This window comes from Cotesia glomerata, linkage group LG2, assembly GCF_020080835.1.
Source record: "Cotesia glomerata isolate CgM1 linkage group LG2, MPM_Cglom_v2.3, whole genome shotgun sequence".
Taxonomy (NCBI): Eukaryota; Metazoa; Arthropoda; class Insecta; order Hymenoptera; family Braconidae; genus Cotesia; species Cotesia glomerata.
The window spans coordinates 25,308,809-25,328,354 of NC_058159.1; the positions used below are offsets into that span (position 1 = coordinate 25,308,809).

General features: G+C 28.5%; 1 protein-coding gene across 3 annotated transcripts in view; it reads left to right on the forward strand.

Annotated features, from left to right (window-relative positions):
• LOC123260024 (zwei Ig domain protein zig-8-like) overlaps positions 1–19,546 on the forward strand; it is a 200,624-nt gene that overhangs the window by 124,139 nt on the left and 56,939 nt on the right. For all 3 annotated transcript variants that reach the window (XM_044720947.1, XM_044720946.1, XM_044720948.1), the window contains one exon: positions 14,822–15,032. In XM_044720947.1, coding sequence (XP_044576882.1) covers positions 14,822–15,032 — 211 coding nt within the window. The remainder of the gene's footprint in view (positions 1–14,821; positions 15,033–19,546) is intronic.

The following is a 19,546-nucleotide window of genomic DNA, read 5'->3' on the forward strand; positions in this document are numbered from 1 at the left end:
ATTAGCCTCCTGCCCTCATTCAGGAGTTTGAAGATGTTTATTTTCATAAATCTCTCCGGGTATTTTTATCGACCGCGTTTATAAATACCTCTAATAATAAAAAGATCCTTTGATTGTATTATATATTACCCTTCTCAGCCCTAGTTATTATCCGCCGTGAATTTAATCAGTGGAAAGTATTGAAATCGGTGGATAATGATATCTCGGTAAGCATCAGACTAAGTTCGAAGGAATCTTGAGTATAAGGTGACCTATTTGCACGTGCATGATAAAGTTTGAAACAGAACAGTAGTGCATCATAGTGTGAACTGTGAACCGTAAACTAGGAACTGTGAACTGTTAACTTATCTAGCTAATTACAGAGAGAAGTAGACACACAGAGGAGATATGGGATAATAACAGACACAAGCTGGCTCCTAACGAGCAACTACTTTGTAGAGCCTCTGATCTCTTTTTACTTACCCCGAATAGACACTCTGCGTCTATTATATATTATATACCTGTTATTACTCCGGTTACAACTTTGCGTTAATAATCTTGGTTACGAATTTCAAGGGATGGGAGTTAATTATCTAATTGCTTTATTGTATACAAATTACCTGTCTGAGGAGCAATGGAAGTTTAAGGATGTTTGAGCGTGACAATAATTTTGGTTTTAAGGGTGGAAAGTTTTTAGAGTGATTTTGTTTAAAAGAATTTACTGTCAAAGTATAAATTTGTAATTAAAAATTTTTTCATAAGTGTGTTGAAACAATTTTTGTATAAAAAAAAAAAAAAAAAAAAACAATAGATAAGAAACTTGATACTAGCGACAAGTCATTATTGTAATAAAAATATTGTGTATCGGTTCGTTATAAAGAGAAAAATTGAAATGAAAAAAATGTACAAGTAAAAAAAAAATTTTGGTAATTGTGGTGTGTACACGGAAAAAAAAATTTCGTTCTGGTAACCTAACTGTAGAGTTACCACAACTATACACAGTTTACTGTTCGCTGTAGAGTTACAGTAACAAAATGTTATTTAGTTCTGATAACTCAATGTTGTTGAGCTCTCAGAGCTCTACGGGATTGTTCTCAGAGCCAAACGGTATAGTTGAGAGTGCTCTACGTTGCGCAGTAGTGGAGTGCGCTGACATATTTCATAACCTTCTAAAATGAAAAACAGAATTATTTTGTTACTCATCCATATTATTAAAAATATATGACAATTAAGTTTCCAGTTTATTTATTTAAGGAAATAGGTTTTTTTTTTTTGTCAAATTGAATTTCGTTAGGACAGTTTTGTATTTATGGTTTTTCAAGGTTCATTTGCAGTGACTGTTAATTTAATTTATTAGTTGAATATATTGTGATGAGTAATAAGTTATCGGAATACATTAAAAAGATCCCATTTAACACAAAATAAAATTTTTTTTCATTTATTTATCTTTTCTTGTGCATATACGGTAGTGATTTTATGTCCAATATTTATTGATATAATTAAGAAAATAAGATCATTTTGTGACGACCATATTTTTATTTTACAAATAATTTTTATTTGTAATATAAGTTCTATTATTATTTTATTTCTATTATAATACTATTCTTATTTGTCATATACAATTATTGTTGGCAATATAAATTCATTCTGCCGCATGTATTTATTCAATTATCAATGCTAAATCGTAAGAAAAAATTACTAAGCAGACTTCCAAAAATTTGTTATAGTCTCAGAACGATCCCGTAGAGTTGTGAGAGGTAAATAACGTTTAGCTCTCAGAGCTCAACGATGTAGAGTTGCAGGAGCCAAACGGTATTGTTACCATAAGAATACGTTAACCTACTGGAACTTTTTACAACTAACTAACTACTATAGAGTTCCTCTAGAAAAATTTTTTTCTCTGTGTATAACTTGTAAGCACGATAACTTTTTAAAGATTAGTTTAAATGACACGTTTTTTTTTTTTTTATCAGTTAATTTCTTCAATAACAAGAACCCTATTAAATTTCACTGCCTAAATCCGTTGCGTTCCATTATAAATAATGGATAAATAAGTAAAATTGATATAAATTGTTTGAAACAAGCTATTTATTATTCAACGACAAAAATAAAACGATTAGCCTTAAAAATATTTTTCATCAATTAAATCTCATTTGTTTATCCGGAAATTTAAATTTCCGTGAATGCAAGCACCCATAGTGAATGAAAAGTTAATATTTTCATGATTGGATTTTCACGGACCATCGTTACCGCTATTCACAATAAACGTCAGTTGGTTATTTCATAAATCACCGGGATTTTCCACTGTTATGAACTCGTTTATTTTAAAACCCACAATAAATTCTATCAATTTTTTACTTAACTACTAATTGTAGTAACATGCTATTTATTCGAGTGTACATTAATTTATATTAATTAAACGCTATATTTGTAAATTTATTTGTTTACATACATACATTTCTCCCAATTTATTTTATTTGGACTAATTATAATTATATTGCTGAATGAGTGAGGAAAATAAAATTGCTGATGAGAGTAATAACTTTTAAACTTTTTCTACGACGTCGCTGTTTAGTGCCCGCTGCGGCTGTAACTCACGTATGCTTGAGTTCTTGATAAAGATAAGTTCCGAAAAAAAATAATAAACATTTTATGTATATCTGGATTTCGACACACTGAAAAAAAAAAAAAATACTTGATTCCAGAAAAATATTTAGTTCGAATTATATTAAATGTTGCATCGTAAAAATTCGGATATTTACTACTTTTATAAGTATTTTTACGATGTAACATAGTGTAATTCTTGTTTTATTTTTTGTACGATACGTTCAAAAAAATTAGTATTTCATATTTTTTCCATCATTTACCAAATATTTGATCAATGATTAAAAAATTCGGTTTCTTTCAAATAGAACTTTATAATTTTTCAAAATAAATTTGAAAATAATACCAATTGATTTAACGATAAAAAATATTTGTTTGCTTAAAATAATCTCAAAGAGTTAATAAATATGATTTAACTCTCGATAAATCTAAATCCCTTGCATGTAAAATTTATAGAACAACATCAAACAATTTCAACATAAACTTGGATTAATATTTACAAAAATTTTGATGCACAATGTACATATATGTGTTTGCACATATGCAAGTGCATAAATGTTTGGTTGGGAAAGCCTTTAGTTCAATAGATCTAGGAGTGTGTGCAGCAAATTAATTGCATCCTAGTGTTTAGTAATTACAGTTGAGGTAATTGAGTCTCTGAAGGTTGATGCCCAGCGAAAGCAATCATACTCTCAAATAACTGTCATTTTAATTAAAATTCATTCTATTTCCATCGTTGATACCTGCTCGTGATGGGATGCAAGAGTTATTTCATCAAATGACCGAGTTGCATGAGGGTAAAAAATTTTAATTTTAATCCAATGTAATTAGAGTCGGGAGTGAGTTGTGAGTTGTGGCCGTAAGATAGGAAATCCATTGGAGATTTGTTATAATTAATTCTGAGAAACGTCATGCAGTTGAATTACATCTAGTGGCCGAGACTGAGGACGAGGACTAGGACAAGGATGAGGATGAGAACGATGACAACGACTTGGCGAGTTAGCTTTGATATATATTACACTCATTACAGCGCCAGTAGACGCGAATATATTCTCAGAGACAGATGGAGATGTACATACGCTTACTGGTTAATTAATATAGTCTATCCAGTTTCAATATCCAGCTCATCACATCGACATTCCATCCCTCAGTAATACCTTCGCTTCTGCCTGAACTTGGCATTACGTTTCAAAGCATATCACTTTTAGTTCCAGGTGACATATTAATTTACTCTACTGCGACTGTTTCCATCAACATTTTTAACGTCACATCACTTCACATCACATCATTCCTAATTTGGCTCTTTCGCTTTAGGTTAAATTAAACAAAAATAAACTATGGAGTTATCGGTTCAATTTAGCAGTCGTGTGGAAAAATTTTCTGATATAGCTTGGTATGTCTGTAGGACATTCAACGTCAAACAGAATGCCTTGAAGAATTTTTATTTGTGATTTTCTCAATTTATCGACATTTTAACGTACCCGTTCAAAAAATAGAATTTTCGAATATATCGCTCTTTTTTCAGTTGGAATATTTTTTCTTTAAAATATTTTGTTTATGGACTTTTCAAAAAAAAAAAAATTATCCAAAGTGTTAATATATCTTTTGAGTTTTGAATTTTAAAGCTTTTTTTTTCAAAGTGAGTGTACACGGAAAAAAAATTTCGTTCTGGTAACCTAACTGTAGAGTTACCACAACTATACACAGTTTACTGTTCGTTGTAGAGTTATAGTAACAAAATGTTATTTAGTTCTGATAACTCAATGTTGTTGAGCTCTCAGAGCTCTACGGGATTGTTCTCAGAGCCAAACGGTATAGTTGGGAGCGCTCTACGTTGCGCAGTAGTGGAGTGCGCTGACATATTTTATAACCTTCTAAAATAACAAACAGAATTATTTTGTAACTCATCCATATTATTAAAAATATATGAGGACAATTAAGTTTCCAGTTTATTTATTTAAGGAAATAGGTTTTTTTTTTTTTTTTTTATCAAATTGAATTTCGTTAGAACAGTTTTGTATTTATGGTTTTTCAAGGTTGATTTGTAGTGACTTAATTTAATTTATTAGTTGAATATATTGTGATATTAAGTAATAAGTTATCGGAATACATTTAAAAGACCCCATTTAACACAAAATAAAATTTGTTTTCGTTTATTTATCTTTTCTTGTGCATATACGGTAGTGATTTTATGTCCAATATTTATTGATATAATTAAGAAAATAAGATAATTTTGTGACGACCATATTTTTATTTAACAAATAATTTTTATTTGTAATATAAATTCTATTATTATTTTATTTCTATTATAATACTATTCTTATTTGTCATATACAATTATTGTTGGCAATATAAATTCATTCTGCCGCATTTATTTATTAAATTATCAATGCTAAAACGTAAAAAAAATTATTAAACAGACTTCCAAAAATTTGTTATAGTCTTAGAACGATCTTGTAGAGTTGTGAGAGGTAAATAACGTTTAGCTCTCAGAGCTCAACGATGTAGAGTTGCAGGAGCCAAACGGTATTGTTCCCATAAGAAAACGTTAACCTACTGGAACTTTTTACAACTAACTAACTGCTATAGAGTTCCTATAGCAAAATTTTTTTCTCCGTGTATATTTTGATTTTGTTGAAAATTTTTGACGATAAACTATTATCTTTTCAACAACATTTGAGCTCGATCCAGTAGTGGAATTTCCATAATTACCACTTTTTTTTTTCGATTTTCAATAATTTCAAAAATTTTTTTTTATGTCCAAATTCTTGTAAACACCAAATTTTTCACTCTATTTTTGATCGCTGAATTGTCTTGTTATAAGAGAGATGTTTAAGATGTGTTTACCTTTATTAATCAACTACTAAGCCAAATTTTGTTTAAAAAAAAATTTTAATTGTTATTAATCTACACATTCCTAGAGAAAATGGAAACCTTTGATACAATATTTTTCTACTCTTCTCTCTAGCCTGATATGTTCATATATGGATAAAAAGAATTTTCACCAAACATCGAGCAAGTTTAATATATATTTTATACATTGTATTGTAAAACAGCATCCGCGTGCTTTTTACTTTTCAAATTTTTCGTTGAAACATTTATGGATTTCCAGAAAAAAGTATATTTCTAAAAAAAAATATGAAAAAATTTTGTTTCATAGTTTAGAATAAGATAAATTTTTTCTTTTTTTTTTTTTTTTTTTTTAATGAAACTAAACTTTAAGATAGAAAATGACTCCAATGTTTGTCGTTTATGTTGAATTAATGAGTAGTTATGAATTTTAAAAACTTATTCGGCTGCTACTTTCCGAAAATTTTTAAAATTTATAACTTGTGAATTTTTCAAGATTAAGGAATAAAATTTTCAAGTGAGCTTCTTTCTATACATACAAATACACGTCACGAAATGAACTAATTAAAAAATCTGATTGTTATAATCAGATGATTTTGTAACGAATAATTTTATAAAATATTTTTAAAATTTCTAAGAAAATACTGTGTCCTCCATCTAAAGATACTACCAAACAATTCTTTTACCAAACATATTTTTTGTAGGTTACGATATTTCAAAATTAGGCCATCGATTGCTCTCTATATATTAAAACGAAGCTAAGCAAACAATATTTAATGTATCAAATTTACCCACGGATGTTAAACATACAATACAGTTTTTTTACCCAATTAAAAGTGTAGAAAAATTTTTCCTTTGATTGTCGATTAAGACTGACAAAACTTAGTTGCTAAAAAAAAAAAAAAAAGTACAGGACTAGGTAACAATTAAAGACAGAAAAGTTATAAGAAGCATCGACGGTAATATCGGGATGAAGTTGCGTGTGGAATTGTAAAAGTTAGTAACACTTGACGAGTCCGATGGGGATCGACAAGGTAAGACGGCGGGAAAAAAAAAGTTTTTAAAAAATGTAAAAAACACCTTATCAAGAGTTAGGGGTCTTGGAAGTGAATTGAAAGCCGAATTCAATGTGGCGGTTCTACTCACTCAGCTATAGATTACTTTTCGATTCAGCTGCACCGGCCCAGTTTTCAATCTCGGAAACCTTTTTCCTTCGAGACTACTGACTCTCAACTGAGGAAAAGTTTCCAAGCATAACCGATCCAAAACTCTTAATGCTAATGCCCGTGGTGTGGGACTAGACGGGCTTAAGAAAATAAGTACCGGAGAACAGAGAAGGATGAGTTTAGTTTGAGAATAATGACGGGGGTTACTTCTTCTTATTCGGCACAGAAATATACCGGTGAAGGATAAGTAAGACTCGGAAAATAATAAAACTATGTCTATTCTCTTTTCGATAGTCATGCCGCGAGATTTAACGTTCCATCGATTTAAAAAGTTTAAATCCACCGGATGTTCACGAATTTGATCCGTCTCTCTAATCTGCCTGGTCTGGGAACCTAAAAGTAAAAAAAAAAAGAAAACAATCAATTGGAAAAGAAAAGAGAATTAAGATCAACTGAACTTTAGTGTCTTTTTTGATTTTTATTTTTATTTTGATTTGGCTTAATTCCATCTCGTCCTCCCTTGATCGAAAACCCATTCTATCTGGAAAAACAAGTGTGCTGCAAGGAGGCAAACGCTTGGGAGCCGTATAAGTACGCGCGAATCGACACTATTTGCATTTTAGTACTCGCACGTACTTGGATTGCCGAGGGTCTATTCCTCAGTTCTATTTCTCTGCACAGCAAACCAGTTCGGTTAAACTTTTGCACCCCTTTCCATGCACCTCTTTATCCTCCTTTCATCTCTCTCTCTTCTATCCTTCTATCATACTCTATAGCCAAGACTTTTTATACCCTGTCCTCATAAAAGTAAGTAGTTGACTAGTATTTTATACGTATTGCTAAATTGGATTGCGAGTTTATTGCCAATATTCGTTTGCTCAACGGCATTTCTTGATTTTGTATACGGAAAAACCCTTCTTTGGCTTTAAACTTTTCCGACATAACTTTCCGCGAATTTCGACGCGGGAACTAAATTACCATACTGTACGTAAATTATTTCAATCAATTATTCATATTCATAGAGAATTTATTATTATTTATGTATATATATATACCTTATGATGTTACTACATTAATACGCTATTATGACTATAATACTATGTTCTACAGCTTTATAACATTATATTTATAACATTGTATTTCTGCTTTAAATTATGTTTCATCATTTTATATAAAATAATATTACTGTTACTATTGTTCTTTAGTTACATGTGCCATTTAGATTTACAATTTTGTAACTTTTTGTAACCTTGTTATTGGCCTTGTGCTGTTAGGTTTTTGAATAAAGAAAATAAATAAATAATTATAATTATTTTTTTTATACATAAAACTTTCAACTTTCATACAAAGTCGATTTGTATATTTATTTTTTTTTTATGAATTTTTGTCAATTACTTAAAAGTCAATAACTTTATTTATAGAAATTTTTTACGACTCGCTGTACAGATATATCGGATAAAAATTTAATACCACCGCGAGATACAGTGTATTTATTTAAGTGAACGTCATTCAAATGGTTTTGACAACACACGAATGGTTGACTTTAATGGCGTGGGTAATGAAAAATTGTTAGCTTTGCTTTTACTGTTTATTCCTGAGTCTAGGGATGAAAATTAAAATCAGATGATAATTTTTTGTTAAAAAATGTTCATTTTTATCGAAAAAAAAAAATTATTTTTTTTTTTAATTATAAAAATGATGATAAAAATGATTTATTAATAATAGAGATTTGATAATTAAGTTCTATTGTTAAGTTGGGTAGTTAGTAATAGCTCGTGTACGTAATTGATGGCCAGAAGATGTTAACTCGGTCACTAAAACTTCAACGGATAGTATATTAATATAAGCTTGGAAACTAAGTTATTCAAATATTAATTATTTAAATATAACTTTCAAATTATTTCATGCATTTAAATTAAAGTATTTTAATGATTAATTATTAACAATGATAATGATAATGATAAACTTTTTATGGCTGAATATTTTATTATTTTCAGTTAATTTAAATTATAATTTATGGGAATAACTAATTGAAATATATTTCACTTTTTAGAGAGGGGTTAAATAAAAAATTATTGACTTAATGAAATAAATAACTTTAAAATATAAAAAGAGGATTTTAGGGTAGTGCAAAAGTATTTATGGTTAAAAATAAAAACTGAATTGACCTCGTATTGATAGAACTTTTTTTTCGCGTCCGTTCGTCCAAGGTTATATTTTTTAACACGATAAAAACTGTCAGTAATTAATAATCTCAAATCTTTTTATATTCCCATCCATCCTTAAAATCCCTTTACTATCAAAACTCGTATACAAGACTCTTATCATTGCATCGGGTGAAAAAAATAGTAAAAAAAAATCTTTAACAATAAAAGTCAATTCGACCGTCGATAAAGAGGATTACTTTGTAACTTTTGAGCGTGAAATTTTTTTTCAATTTAATTTTTAGGTTAAATCATTGGTTCAGACTTTATTTTTTTTTTTTTTTTATCAGTATTCGTTTATAATTTCCAGGAAAAAGAAATGATAAAAAATACCAGAGATACAAAATTTCTAAGGTCAATTAAAATTATTTAATTCGACATCATTAGATTATTAAAGAACTAAAATCAAAAAGTTGACAGCTGACATACGGCAGTTTTCGTCAACTTTTGTCCAGATTATATAACTTTTTCTACTCATTCGCATCACTATGAGGCGTGCATTTATGAATTCACCAAATTATGAATTTATTAACTCCTGGTCAAATTTATTAAGTAAGATACAGTTAATTAAAAAGTGTCGTAACAAAAAAAAAAGTGGATTAGCTCACTTTCAAGTACTCTGTAAATAAATATCATAAATCTAAAACTAAAAAAAGTCATATTTTACCTCATGTTTTTATATTAATGATGAAAAGATTTTAATTAAATTATTTTAAACAAGCATCCTTAAAATTTTTTTCTCTCACCACTTTTATGCGCGACACCAAAGACTGACGTGTTGAGCTTGATCTCATATTTCGAGTCAGCAAAGCTCTGTTTTTCTGAGGCGAAATTTTTATAACGTCCATCAGGCAATATACGCACAATTCTGTGCTCTACTTTTTCTGCGGGAAAACTAAAACATAATGACTCTATTCTCATTTTCTTTGTATTTATATTTTTTTATCCCTCTGGACATCCCTCACACAGCAGAGCAAATCAGAACACAACACAAGCACAAGCTCAATATGCATGTGTATTTATATTTTTCTGTATAGCATAAAAGAGGCATATTAGTTTTTATTCCCAGCATTCAAATCGAACAATTTGCCTAAAGTACCACGAAGTTCCATCTTGTAAGAGCTTTTTTGTGATAAATTTTTTTATTTTTAACTTAACTTTCTCTCACTCTCTTCCGTCGGCGATTATGCTCTTGTATCCATGCATAACGATGAAAAAGAAAATGAATTGAAAAAAAAGTAATAATGAATGAGAAAAGTACGGACTAAACAATGAGAAAAAAAGGGTATTAAAAAATAAAAGGTAGTATGCCCGGTAAATTCTCTACTAGTACCTATAGTTGCTTTACCGATTGGTACGTACGCTCAGGGCATTATTTTATCGGAAAGATGATTTGATCATAGTCCGAAAATTTAGTTACCGATTACAGCTCAATGGTTACACCAAATGAACCCAATCGATTTGCTTTAATACGTAAATGGTTATTCGACTGGAATTCTTAGCCTCGGGCTGTCAGCGGATCATACAGTTATAATATCGCCTTTATGGTTGCTTATGCATTACATTTCATTGTTTTCAACCAAATATAGGGGAATTCATTTACGTTTAAGTTCATTTTTCCGCAATTCCTTCTTTCCGATAATTTAATCACTGTTTTGTGATACGTTAAAAGGAAAAGTTACACGGAAAAAATAATATTGCTACTGGAGCCATCTACTAGAGAGCTACTCGTAGAGCGCTACGACAGCAAAACGTTTTCCTACAGTAGCAATACTGTATGGCTCTGGTAGGAATACTTTAGTTAGCTAGAATCACTAACTACATTTTTCAACGGCGCCGTCCAACTTAACCACATACACACGTACCAATATCTATTAACTGAATAACAATATTTATAAATAATGATTTCAATATATAATAATATTTATAAATAATAATTTCAAAAATTATATTTATTAATTGATGAATTTAAAATTATTTACTTAATTTTGATTGAATAAAAAAATTAAATTAAACGACATAAAAAAGGTCAATAAAAAATTTTGATAATTATAATAAATTATAATTTAAATAAAAACATGGTTCCATATTATTTATCATTAATAAATGTAATTGAAAATTAATTTAGCAGATATTTAATAATTTTTAGAATTTTTTTAATAAATAATTATGGTAAAAAAAATGAAAAAAAAAATTGATATGTAAAAATTTAAAAAAATCATAAATGCAATTTTTTAAAAATAATTTTTCAAAAAAAATTTATTTATTAAATAAAATTAAAAAATTATCAAGTGACTGTTAACTTTAACGTCATTATATAAAATTATAATCAGAAGTTTGACAATTTTAAAAAAATAATAAATAAATATACGAAAATAACAATTAAAAAAAAAATGTCTAAAACTTAGAAAAAAAACTTTCAGTATAATTTTTTTATTTCAACTAAGTTTAAATTTGTTTAAACATAAAAAAAAACACAAGCTATGCACTAATTTATTAGTTATCAATTGCTATAAAATTAATTTATTACTCGATATAATAAATAAATTTGCATCAATCCATAAATAATACTTTATTTGGTAGTCATCAGTGAATTCACGATTAACAAATATTTTTGAGGTTATCAAATATGTCAACACACAAGACTGCGCGCGAAATCTGAGACTACAGCGAGGCGTTTACTGCTCTCAGCAATCCCGTTTGGCTCTCCCAGCAATACGGTTTAGCTATTTTAGCTAACTAATGTATTCCTGTCAGAGCGATCTACTAGATGGCTTCAGTAAGAATCTAACAGTTAGTAAAGTGGAGATAGCTATAGTAGCATTACAGTATGGCTCTGAGAGCGATATTTTTTTTTTTCCGTGTATATATTTAAAATAATGATTAGTTTTTTTTATGCCTTCAAATGTTTATTATAAAAAATTGGAACCTCAAAACATTAAAATTTTAGTCAACTACCAAACTAATTGTAGAGTAGAATCTTAATTTTTGATCTTAATCTTTTGATTTAATAAATTGTTTTTTTATTTGGAAGAGGTAAGTTTTAATCAAATATTACTAATATTATGTCCTTTTTAATCTCGGTATTTTGTAATTCGATAAAAAATCATTTCACACATTGAAAAAGAAAATTAACTTGAATCAATAGAAAAATTCTTAAACCAAGATAATAATTTTGAAGAGTTTCATTGTTTTGAAACAAGTCAAAAAATTATTGAATCAAGTAAAATTTAATCAATTTTGACAATCTTGCTTTCAGAACAAAAAATATTGGCAGTAAAAAAGTACTTTTTTTTAGTATGTAAATATCTTTTATATCTTTTTATAGGCTTGACAAATTTTTTTTTTTTTTTTTATTATTTTAATGATGAATCGACTTAAAAAAAAAAAAAGTTGGATTAGTGATCAATAAATTATTTCCATTTTTCTGTACGAATCGTTAATTTTTTAGTGTTAAAAGAAATGAATAAATTAAAGAATTTCGTAGCAACAGAAAAATGCTTCACGTTTTTCAGCGTGCAATATTGTAATGCTCTATAAAAAATGATTAAAAAAATTTAATATATTTCTGGGTCAAATAAAAGTTTTATTAATATTTGAAACTGAAACGTTATGTTTGTGCAATCGCTTGATAAAATTCAATAAAAATACCAGAGAATCTTTATCAAATTCCAGGTAATGCTTTATAGAATTATATTGAATTTCATCGTTCGGTAAAATTATAATAACAACGCTGAGGATGTATGTATAATAAAATAAAATATTTTCAGCAACAAATAGCATAATTTAAAATATAACGTATATAATTCAATTACAAAAATATAAATATAAATGTAAAATAAGAATAATAAAATGGTTTGACCTGCTGGGAGGAGCTTTGAGTAAGATTAAAGATAAAAATCCGTGAAAGTTAAAAATAAAAAATGTTATTTGTTAGTGGTTAAAGTGAGAATAATACAGTAACTGTCAGAAAAATAAATTTCCTTTTGGAAAATACGTGTCACAAAGACTAAAAGAGTGGAGAAGCATACCAAGAGAAAGCGAGTACCTTTCAATTTAGGATAAAGACCGAGTTTGTGCAGCGCCCGGAAAATAAGTGCACTACGAATAAGTAGCAGCGGTAGAAGCAGAAGCTAAAGCTAAAGCAAAAGCAATACCGCTACCCACTATGACTAATATTATATGCCAGTGGTAGTAATATAGGAAGAATGAGATATAAGATGAAGACGAACAACTCAGAGAATTTTATTCTTCAAGAATATATGTATACAATACTTTGGGCCGGTTCGCCTTCAGCAACATACCCGTTTGCTTTAAAAAGCCTTTTTGAATATTATAATTAGACATTATCCATCAGATCAGTAATACCATTTTTCATTCTCACAATCACGTTATTATGCAATTCTATTATAAAATAGTTATCCTGTAAAAAGTTATTATTATTATTATCAGAAATTAACATTTCTTACTTACTCTTTCTACTTTTTATTTTATCGAATTTTAATATTGACTTAACCGCATTTTCATTTAAAATAAAATCTGTTAAATTATACAAACAGCTTTTTTTTACATAACATTTTTACACTTATTATAAAATCACTTGGATCTTTTTAAATTTAGACTATTACTGGGTCCACCAAACCGTGACTTATGTTCATGGAATATATACATGCGCTGTATATATATTTCAAGTGAATTTCCAATTCTCTGTTACATTTTTTCTGGATTTTTTTTTCTTTTTACAAGAGAAAATGGATCCAATTTGCGAAGGCTGCGCTCTCTCAGGAAGATACATTAGTTTCTTTGTCGACCTTTATGTATTATAGATTATATGTTTATATTTATACGTATTCTTTATTTTGTTTATCTTCTCATTTCAAGACTCGAAAGAAGATATTACTGTCTGGTCTCGATGATATTGTCCTTGTAATAAAATTAAAAATCGTTGAAGAAAGTTTACTTTAAGAGGTTTAAATTTAATAAAAGACGGGTAATATAGATTTGACGGTTGAACGCTAATTACTTATTACTAATTGTTTTTTAAGTAAAATCTCAATTTAAATGGTAGAAAATTTTAACTTTAAAACAGTAATATATTTTCTTTTTATAAACAAAGCAGAGATTATAAATGAAAACTGTTGTTTTTTTATATATTTGTACAAAATTAGAGATTTTAAGAAATTTCAAGAGACGGTCATATATGTTCATATCAAAAAATTTAGTCTGTCCATAAGTGGCCTGATCCAGCGATGTATGCCCACTTCGAACAAAAAGTCTTTTCAAGACATAATTATCAAATTTTCATTTTTATAAATATAATTTTAACGTTATAAAAACTGTCAACCTAAAATGTCAATTTTACGTTACAAAGAATGTAAATTTGGCATATGGAAAAAATTTTTAATTTATCCTAAAATATAAAATTAATGACTAAAGTGAAGTTAGCTTAGTACTGAAATTATATCGATACTAATCGAAAAAGTGACCCCTGATCCTTATCAGGAATAGAGCGCATGCGTATGCGCGCAATTTAAATTCCTAGCAAGGAAAGAAATGTAAATGTAGCATTAAAAAAATTGGAAATTCTATATTGGAAAAATGCATCATATTAAACTATAATGAAATTATAAATGGCCAAAATTCTGAAATTCAGTGAAAATCTAAAATGAACATCAAATAAAATTAAATAATGAAAAATCATAGAGTAAAAATTTCTTATTCTCGTATTTTCCATTCTATATTTCAGACAAAAATAATGTATCTCTTGCTTTCAATGATACTTATCATTCTCACAATAAAATTTAATAGCATAAAAAGTTGATAAAAGTGAAGTGTGAATGTATTACAAAATAATTTGGTAAAAATGTTGCTAAAGAGTGTAGTAGAGAGTAAACAAAATAAATAATAAATATAAAGGAGATGGCTTTAAAGTAATAACTGAAAAACCGTTTTTTTTTTTTTTTTCTAATTTAAAAAGATAAATTATGTTATTATATGATATGATGAATTTTTGTCCAGGTGTCGTGGATGCGTCAACGTGACATGCACATAATCAGCGCAGGAATATCGACGTATACATCTGACCTAAGATTTCAAGTGATTCATCCGGACAAGTCTGAGAATTGGACACTGCAGATAAAGTCGCCGCAGGAACGAGACTCGGGCGTCTACGAATGCCAAGTCAGCACAGAACCAAAGATGTCCCTCAACTATACCCTCAACGTGGTCGGTGAGTACGCTTTGAATTATTCAATCCGGCTGCTGTCGGAACGAGGATCGGGTAGTCAGTAGTCTAGTAAATGGAAAAATGGAGGACCAGTAGAGATCCAGACCTAGCAAGAAAACTTCAATGTCCTCTCATAAATCCGTCCCGTTGATAGACTCGCTTTTTTACCCTTTTTTTCAAAGAGTCTTTGTTTTACAATATTCCTTCCTGGTCTACATGTGATTTATCTGAAAAATATGATAATCTGCTTATGGTGGTTGTTTATTCAATAAATCTCAAGCTATTAAAATGATAAAATATTCTACTAAAATTTCAATCAAATATTGATAAAATTTTTTGTGAAAAATGCTCTTACATTTCTCTGAAGTTTCATGTTTATTTTATTAAAATTTTTTTTTCTCGACGATAAAAAAACTCCCGTAGATTACTTTTATTCGTAAATTTATGTTTTTATCAAATATTGTGATTTTGATCAAATATTTACCCACCGTTTAGATTATTATAAAAAGTACATCGATGTAATGATTTATGTTGTGTCAATATGTACAAGCCAATGCAGTTCATAAGATATTTTGTTCGGTACACAGCATACTTATTAACCACTGATAAATATTTGTCGACGATGGACGTATATTTACTATAAATCAATACTCGTTACACATAAAACTATTTGTTCAATGCTCTTTAACATTTAATTCTGTTTAATGAATAGTCAGAACTATTCTAAACAAATGTATAATATTTTCAACTATTAATATATATTTAGATTTCTACAAAATTTATTTATTTTTTTTTTCAAATTGTTAACCTGGTAAACAAAAAAGGAAATTAATTCACGAGAAAAAATCTTGAACTAAAAACAACATTTTCAAAAATATTTATTCACATGTTCCGTAAACATAAAATGACCATTCAACTATTTAGTAATTTAAAAAAGCAATCAGTTCAATGAACACAAATATTAATAAACAAAATGTAAAAAAAAGAGAAAAATCAGTTGTTTATTCAGAGTTTAATTTTCGAGTAATAGCCGTAAACAATTAAGAGGACTAAAATTTTAAAAAATGTATCTCGACAGAAAAATAAACGATTCATGATGTTAAAAATATGAAACACTCACGAAAGATGAATATACTGCGAGAATAATAAAATATTAATCTGTTAATAAATGACAATAGCGTATGAAATACGTTCTGTTTGAAATATTAACACATCAACCTGCGGTTCGGAGAAAACGGCGTGGAAGAAGCGTAAATAAAAAATTTTTATTTGATACGCATAGAGCCGAGCATTGAAAGTCTCCAAGATTCTCCGCATCTGCAAAAGGATTTTTGGATATTCCCTGGAGCTTTGTCTTGACTCGTGAACAACGATTTATCCTGGGACTTTGTTCGCTCCTTAAACCCCGCCCTTCAACATCTTTCACACCTTCATTTTTTATTTTATTTCTCATTCTTTTCAGTGTACCATTTACTGAAATAAAACCACTACTATCACTTCTACCCTCTAAAGTAACAGTGACACCAGCACTGTTACTATTACTATCATCATTATTATTACTATTACTATCACTGGGACGCTTATTCAACGAACACGACACAGATGGCTTCACGGCATATGAATGTGTACCTTTCTTGTCGACAAGTCTCAAAAACTAGACACTTGACCGCGCTTTTTATTTTCCGACTCGGGCATTGTACTCCTCAACCTCCTCATCCTTCTATCCAGTAGTAAAGTGTTAAGCGTCTATCTCATTATCTAACGTCCTGAGCTCGATGATCCTTCCATTAGATTTTTATTTTATGTATTTTATATATTATGTCCTGGAATAAGTGAGCGAGCTAAGAGTAAACTACCGAGCGAGTCGGTGAGTGAGTAAGGAGTAAATATATAAAAAAAAAAAAAAAACAGTAGAGAGGGAAGGAATGATAGTGTTACAGGAATCCTGATAATAGACGACTTCCATTAAGGTTCTCACGTGTCTTGAATCTGATGCACTCGATGTCTGAAATCCAAACAGTGTAATGCTATTTTTCAACTGAATAAAAACCTATATTTTTATTTCGGTCTCGTGTACTCATGAATTAACTTTCTGTAATAAAAAATATACTTTTGAGTAGAAACGTGGAAAAAAAAAATTATTTACTACGGTAGTTGTCGCACCATGTATAGTTTGAGCTATTGATCTGCTTTTCTTTAAATTTTTTTTGCACTGTTGCAATTTTTTGTACACCGATAAAAGAAAAATTTATTAACAATTAATAAATTAATTTATTTCTATGTCTAAATATATTTTTTTATAAATTAATTTAGAGTTAAAATTATTTTCTTATTAAGAAAATTTGATACAATCTAAGAAATGTTAATTACTGTTTTTTTAAATACAGTAACCGTAATGCTCTTTTTTAATTATGGAAAATATTGTTTACTTTACACTGAAAAAAAAGTTTAAGTCCTATCGTAATACGTTTAAGCGTATGACTTATACAGATGGCGCATTTAACATGGGTATAAGCTATACACTAGACTGTGCCAAATAAATCGAAGATTTTTTTTTTTCGGTCCCATATCAAAATTTCGTTTAGAGTTACGAAAAAAAATTGTGTCAAAATTTGAGCGCTTTATCTTCATTTTTCTATTAGCGCTCGCAAAAAGAAGAATTTTCGCCAAAAAAAGTTTTTTTTCACTTATTTTTTGATCATAGAAAATTCAATATACCAAATATGAAAAAACCCTTGGTATGGTTTTGTAGGAAATTAAATTCTCTACAAAAATGATTTTTTGTCGAATTTAAAGAATCAACAGCTTCTTTTTAATAGCTAATTTAATTAAAATTTGTTCGGTAATTTTTGTTTTCAATTATCGATGGACACGTATAAAACTACTTCTTAACGAAAAGAACTGACTAATACAATTTTTTTAGAAATATTTATGATCTAAAAAAATAGTTTTTATGCTTTAATTGATTATAGTATGGTACCATAGAAGTTAAAAATAATTTTATTAACAAAAATAATGAAGACAAAAAATTAATTTAAAAATTGATTTAAAGATTATTCATGCTTCAAAATTAATAAAATATATATCTTTTTCTGTCATTTTTATTCGTCAACAGATTCTTCTGTAGCGCTCGTAACTCAATACGGTAGTTGTAGTCTAGCCAACAAGTGCCTTTTTGGTTAACTTTTTTCAGCAGTCTCCTAAAATTTTTATTGAGCTGTCATTCGATTCGGAATTGCATCTAGATGATTTTTGAAAAAAAATAAAGTTCCGCTTGTAAAAATTGCAAAAGTTATTAACAATTAACTGAAAAAAAGGGGATTTAGTTTTTTTAAAATATCTCAAAAAGTCTTAAAAAAATCTTAAAATCGTCTTGAAAAAATCTTAAAATAGTCTTTAAAAAATCTTACAGCGACAGAGCTCCGGAACATAATTATGGAACGTCTTTAAATTGTCTTAAAATGATCTAAATAAATTAGTCTCAAAAAAATCTTAAACAGAAAATTTGAGACTATTTTGAGATGAGCTAACAGCGATAGAGCCCCGGAACATTAAAACGGAACGTCTTAAAATTGTCGGATATAATTTTTTAACAATTATAAATTCAATTTAAAAACATCTTACTCAAAAATATTGCGTTTAGAAACTCGTAAAATCGACTAAAAATGTCTAAAAATTAATTTTCCCAACAAATTCGAGAACCAAGTTTTCAAAAATCTGTTCTCGGAAATTTTTTTTAGCGCCTTAAAAGAGTCTTAAAATAGTCTTGAGTTGTGTCACGTTTAAGATCCTAAACAAACGACAATTTTAAGACAATTTTAAGTCGATTTATTTTAACACGGGTGGAGCAATTCTTGGCAGTTTTCAGAATAGATCCCCGTTGAAAAAATTAAAAAAATTTCATTTTTCAGTTTTTTGTTAATAATTTTCGTTGTTGCAAAATTAAAAACTTAAATTAATCGTCGAAAAAAATTTTTTCTTCAAAATATTAATAAGGAAGTACGAGCGCTAGACGGGGTGAGGATAGGTATCGACTCTAGTGCGGTAAGGGGAGAGCAGTAACCATATGATTTTTCTCAATATATAGATAAACATTTAACATTGGCTAATGGCGGCGTTTATTTTTCTTTTAATTAATATACTTTAATTAGTCGGGCAAGTGTAAATTTTTTTGAATTAGATTTATCACTAATATATTTACTTTCATCCATAAGTTTTTTAAAAATATTCACCGACAGTTTTACGAGAAAAATACAGAAATGTATCAATGTTTGGAGATTACCCCATAAGACCAATGTTAAATTGCTCAACTTTGAAGTTAATTATTTATTTAAATAATCGGGCAATCTCCTTCAAATTTTCGAAATTTGTTTAGACATATTTAAACTTCATATTAAAGAAAAATCAAGCCTTTTATCAAAAGTTGTCTTGGTGCTCGTACTTCCTTAATGATCCGTTTTTATGTTGTCAGAAGCTGCATAGACATAAATTTTTAAAATATTGGTCCTACGGTTCTG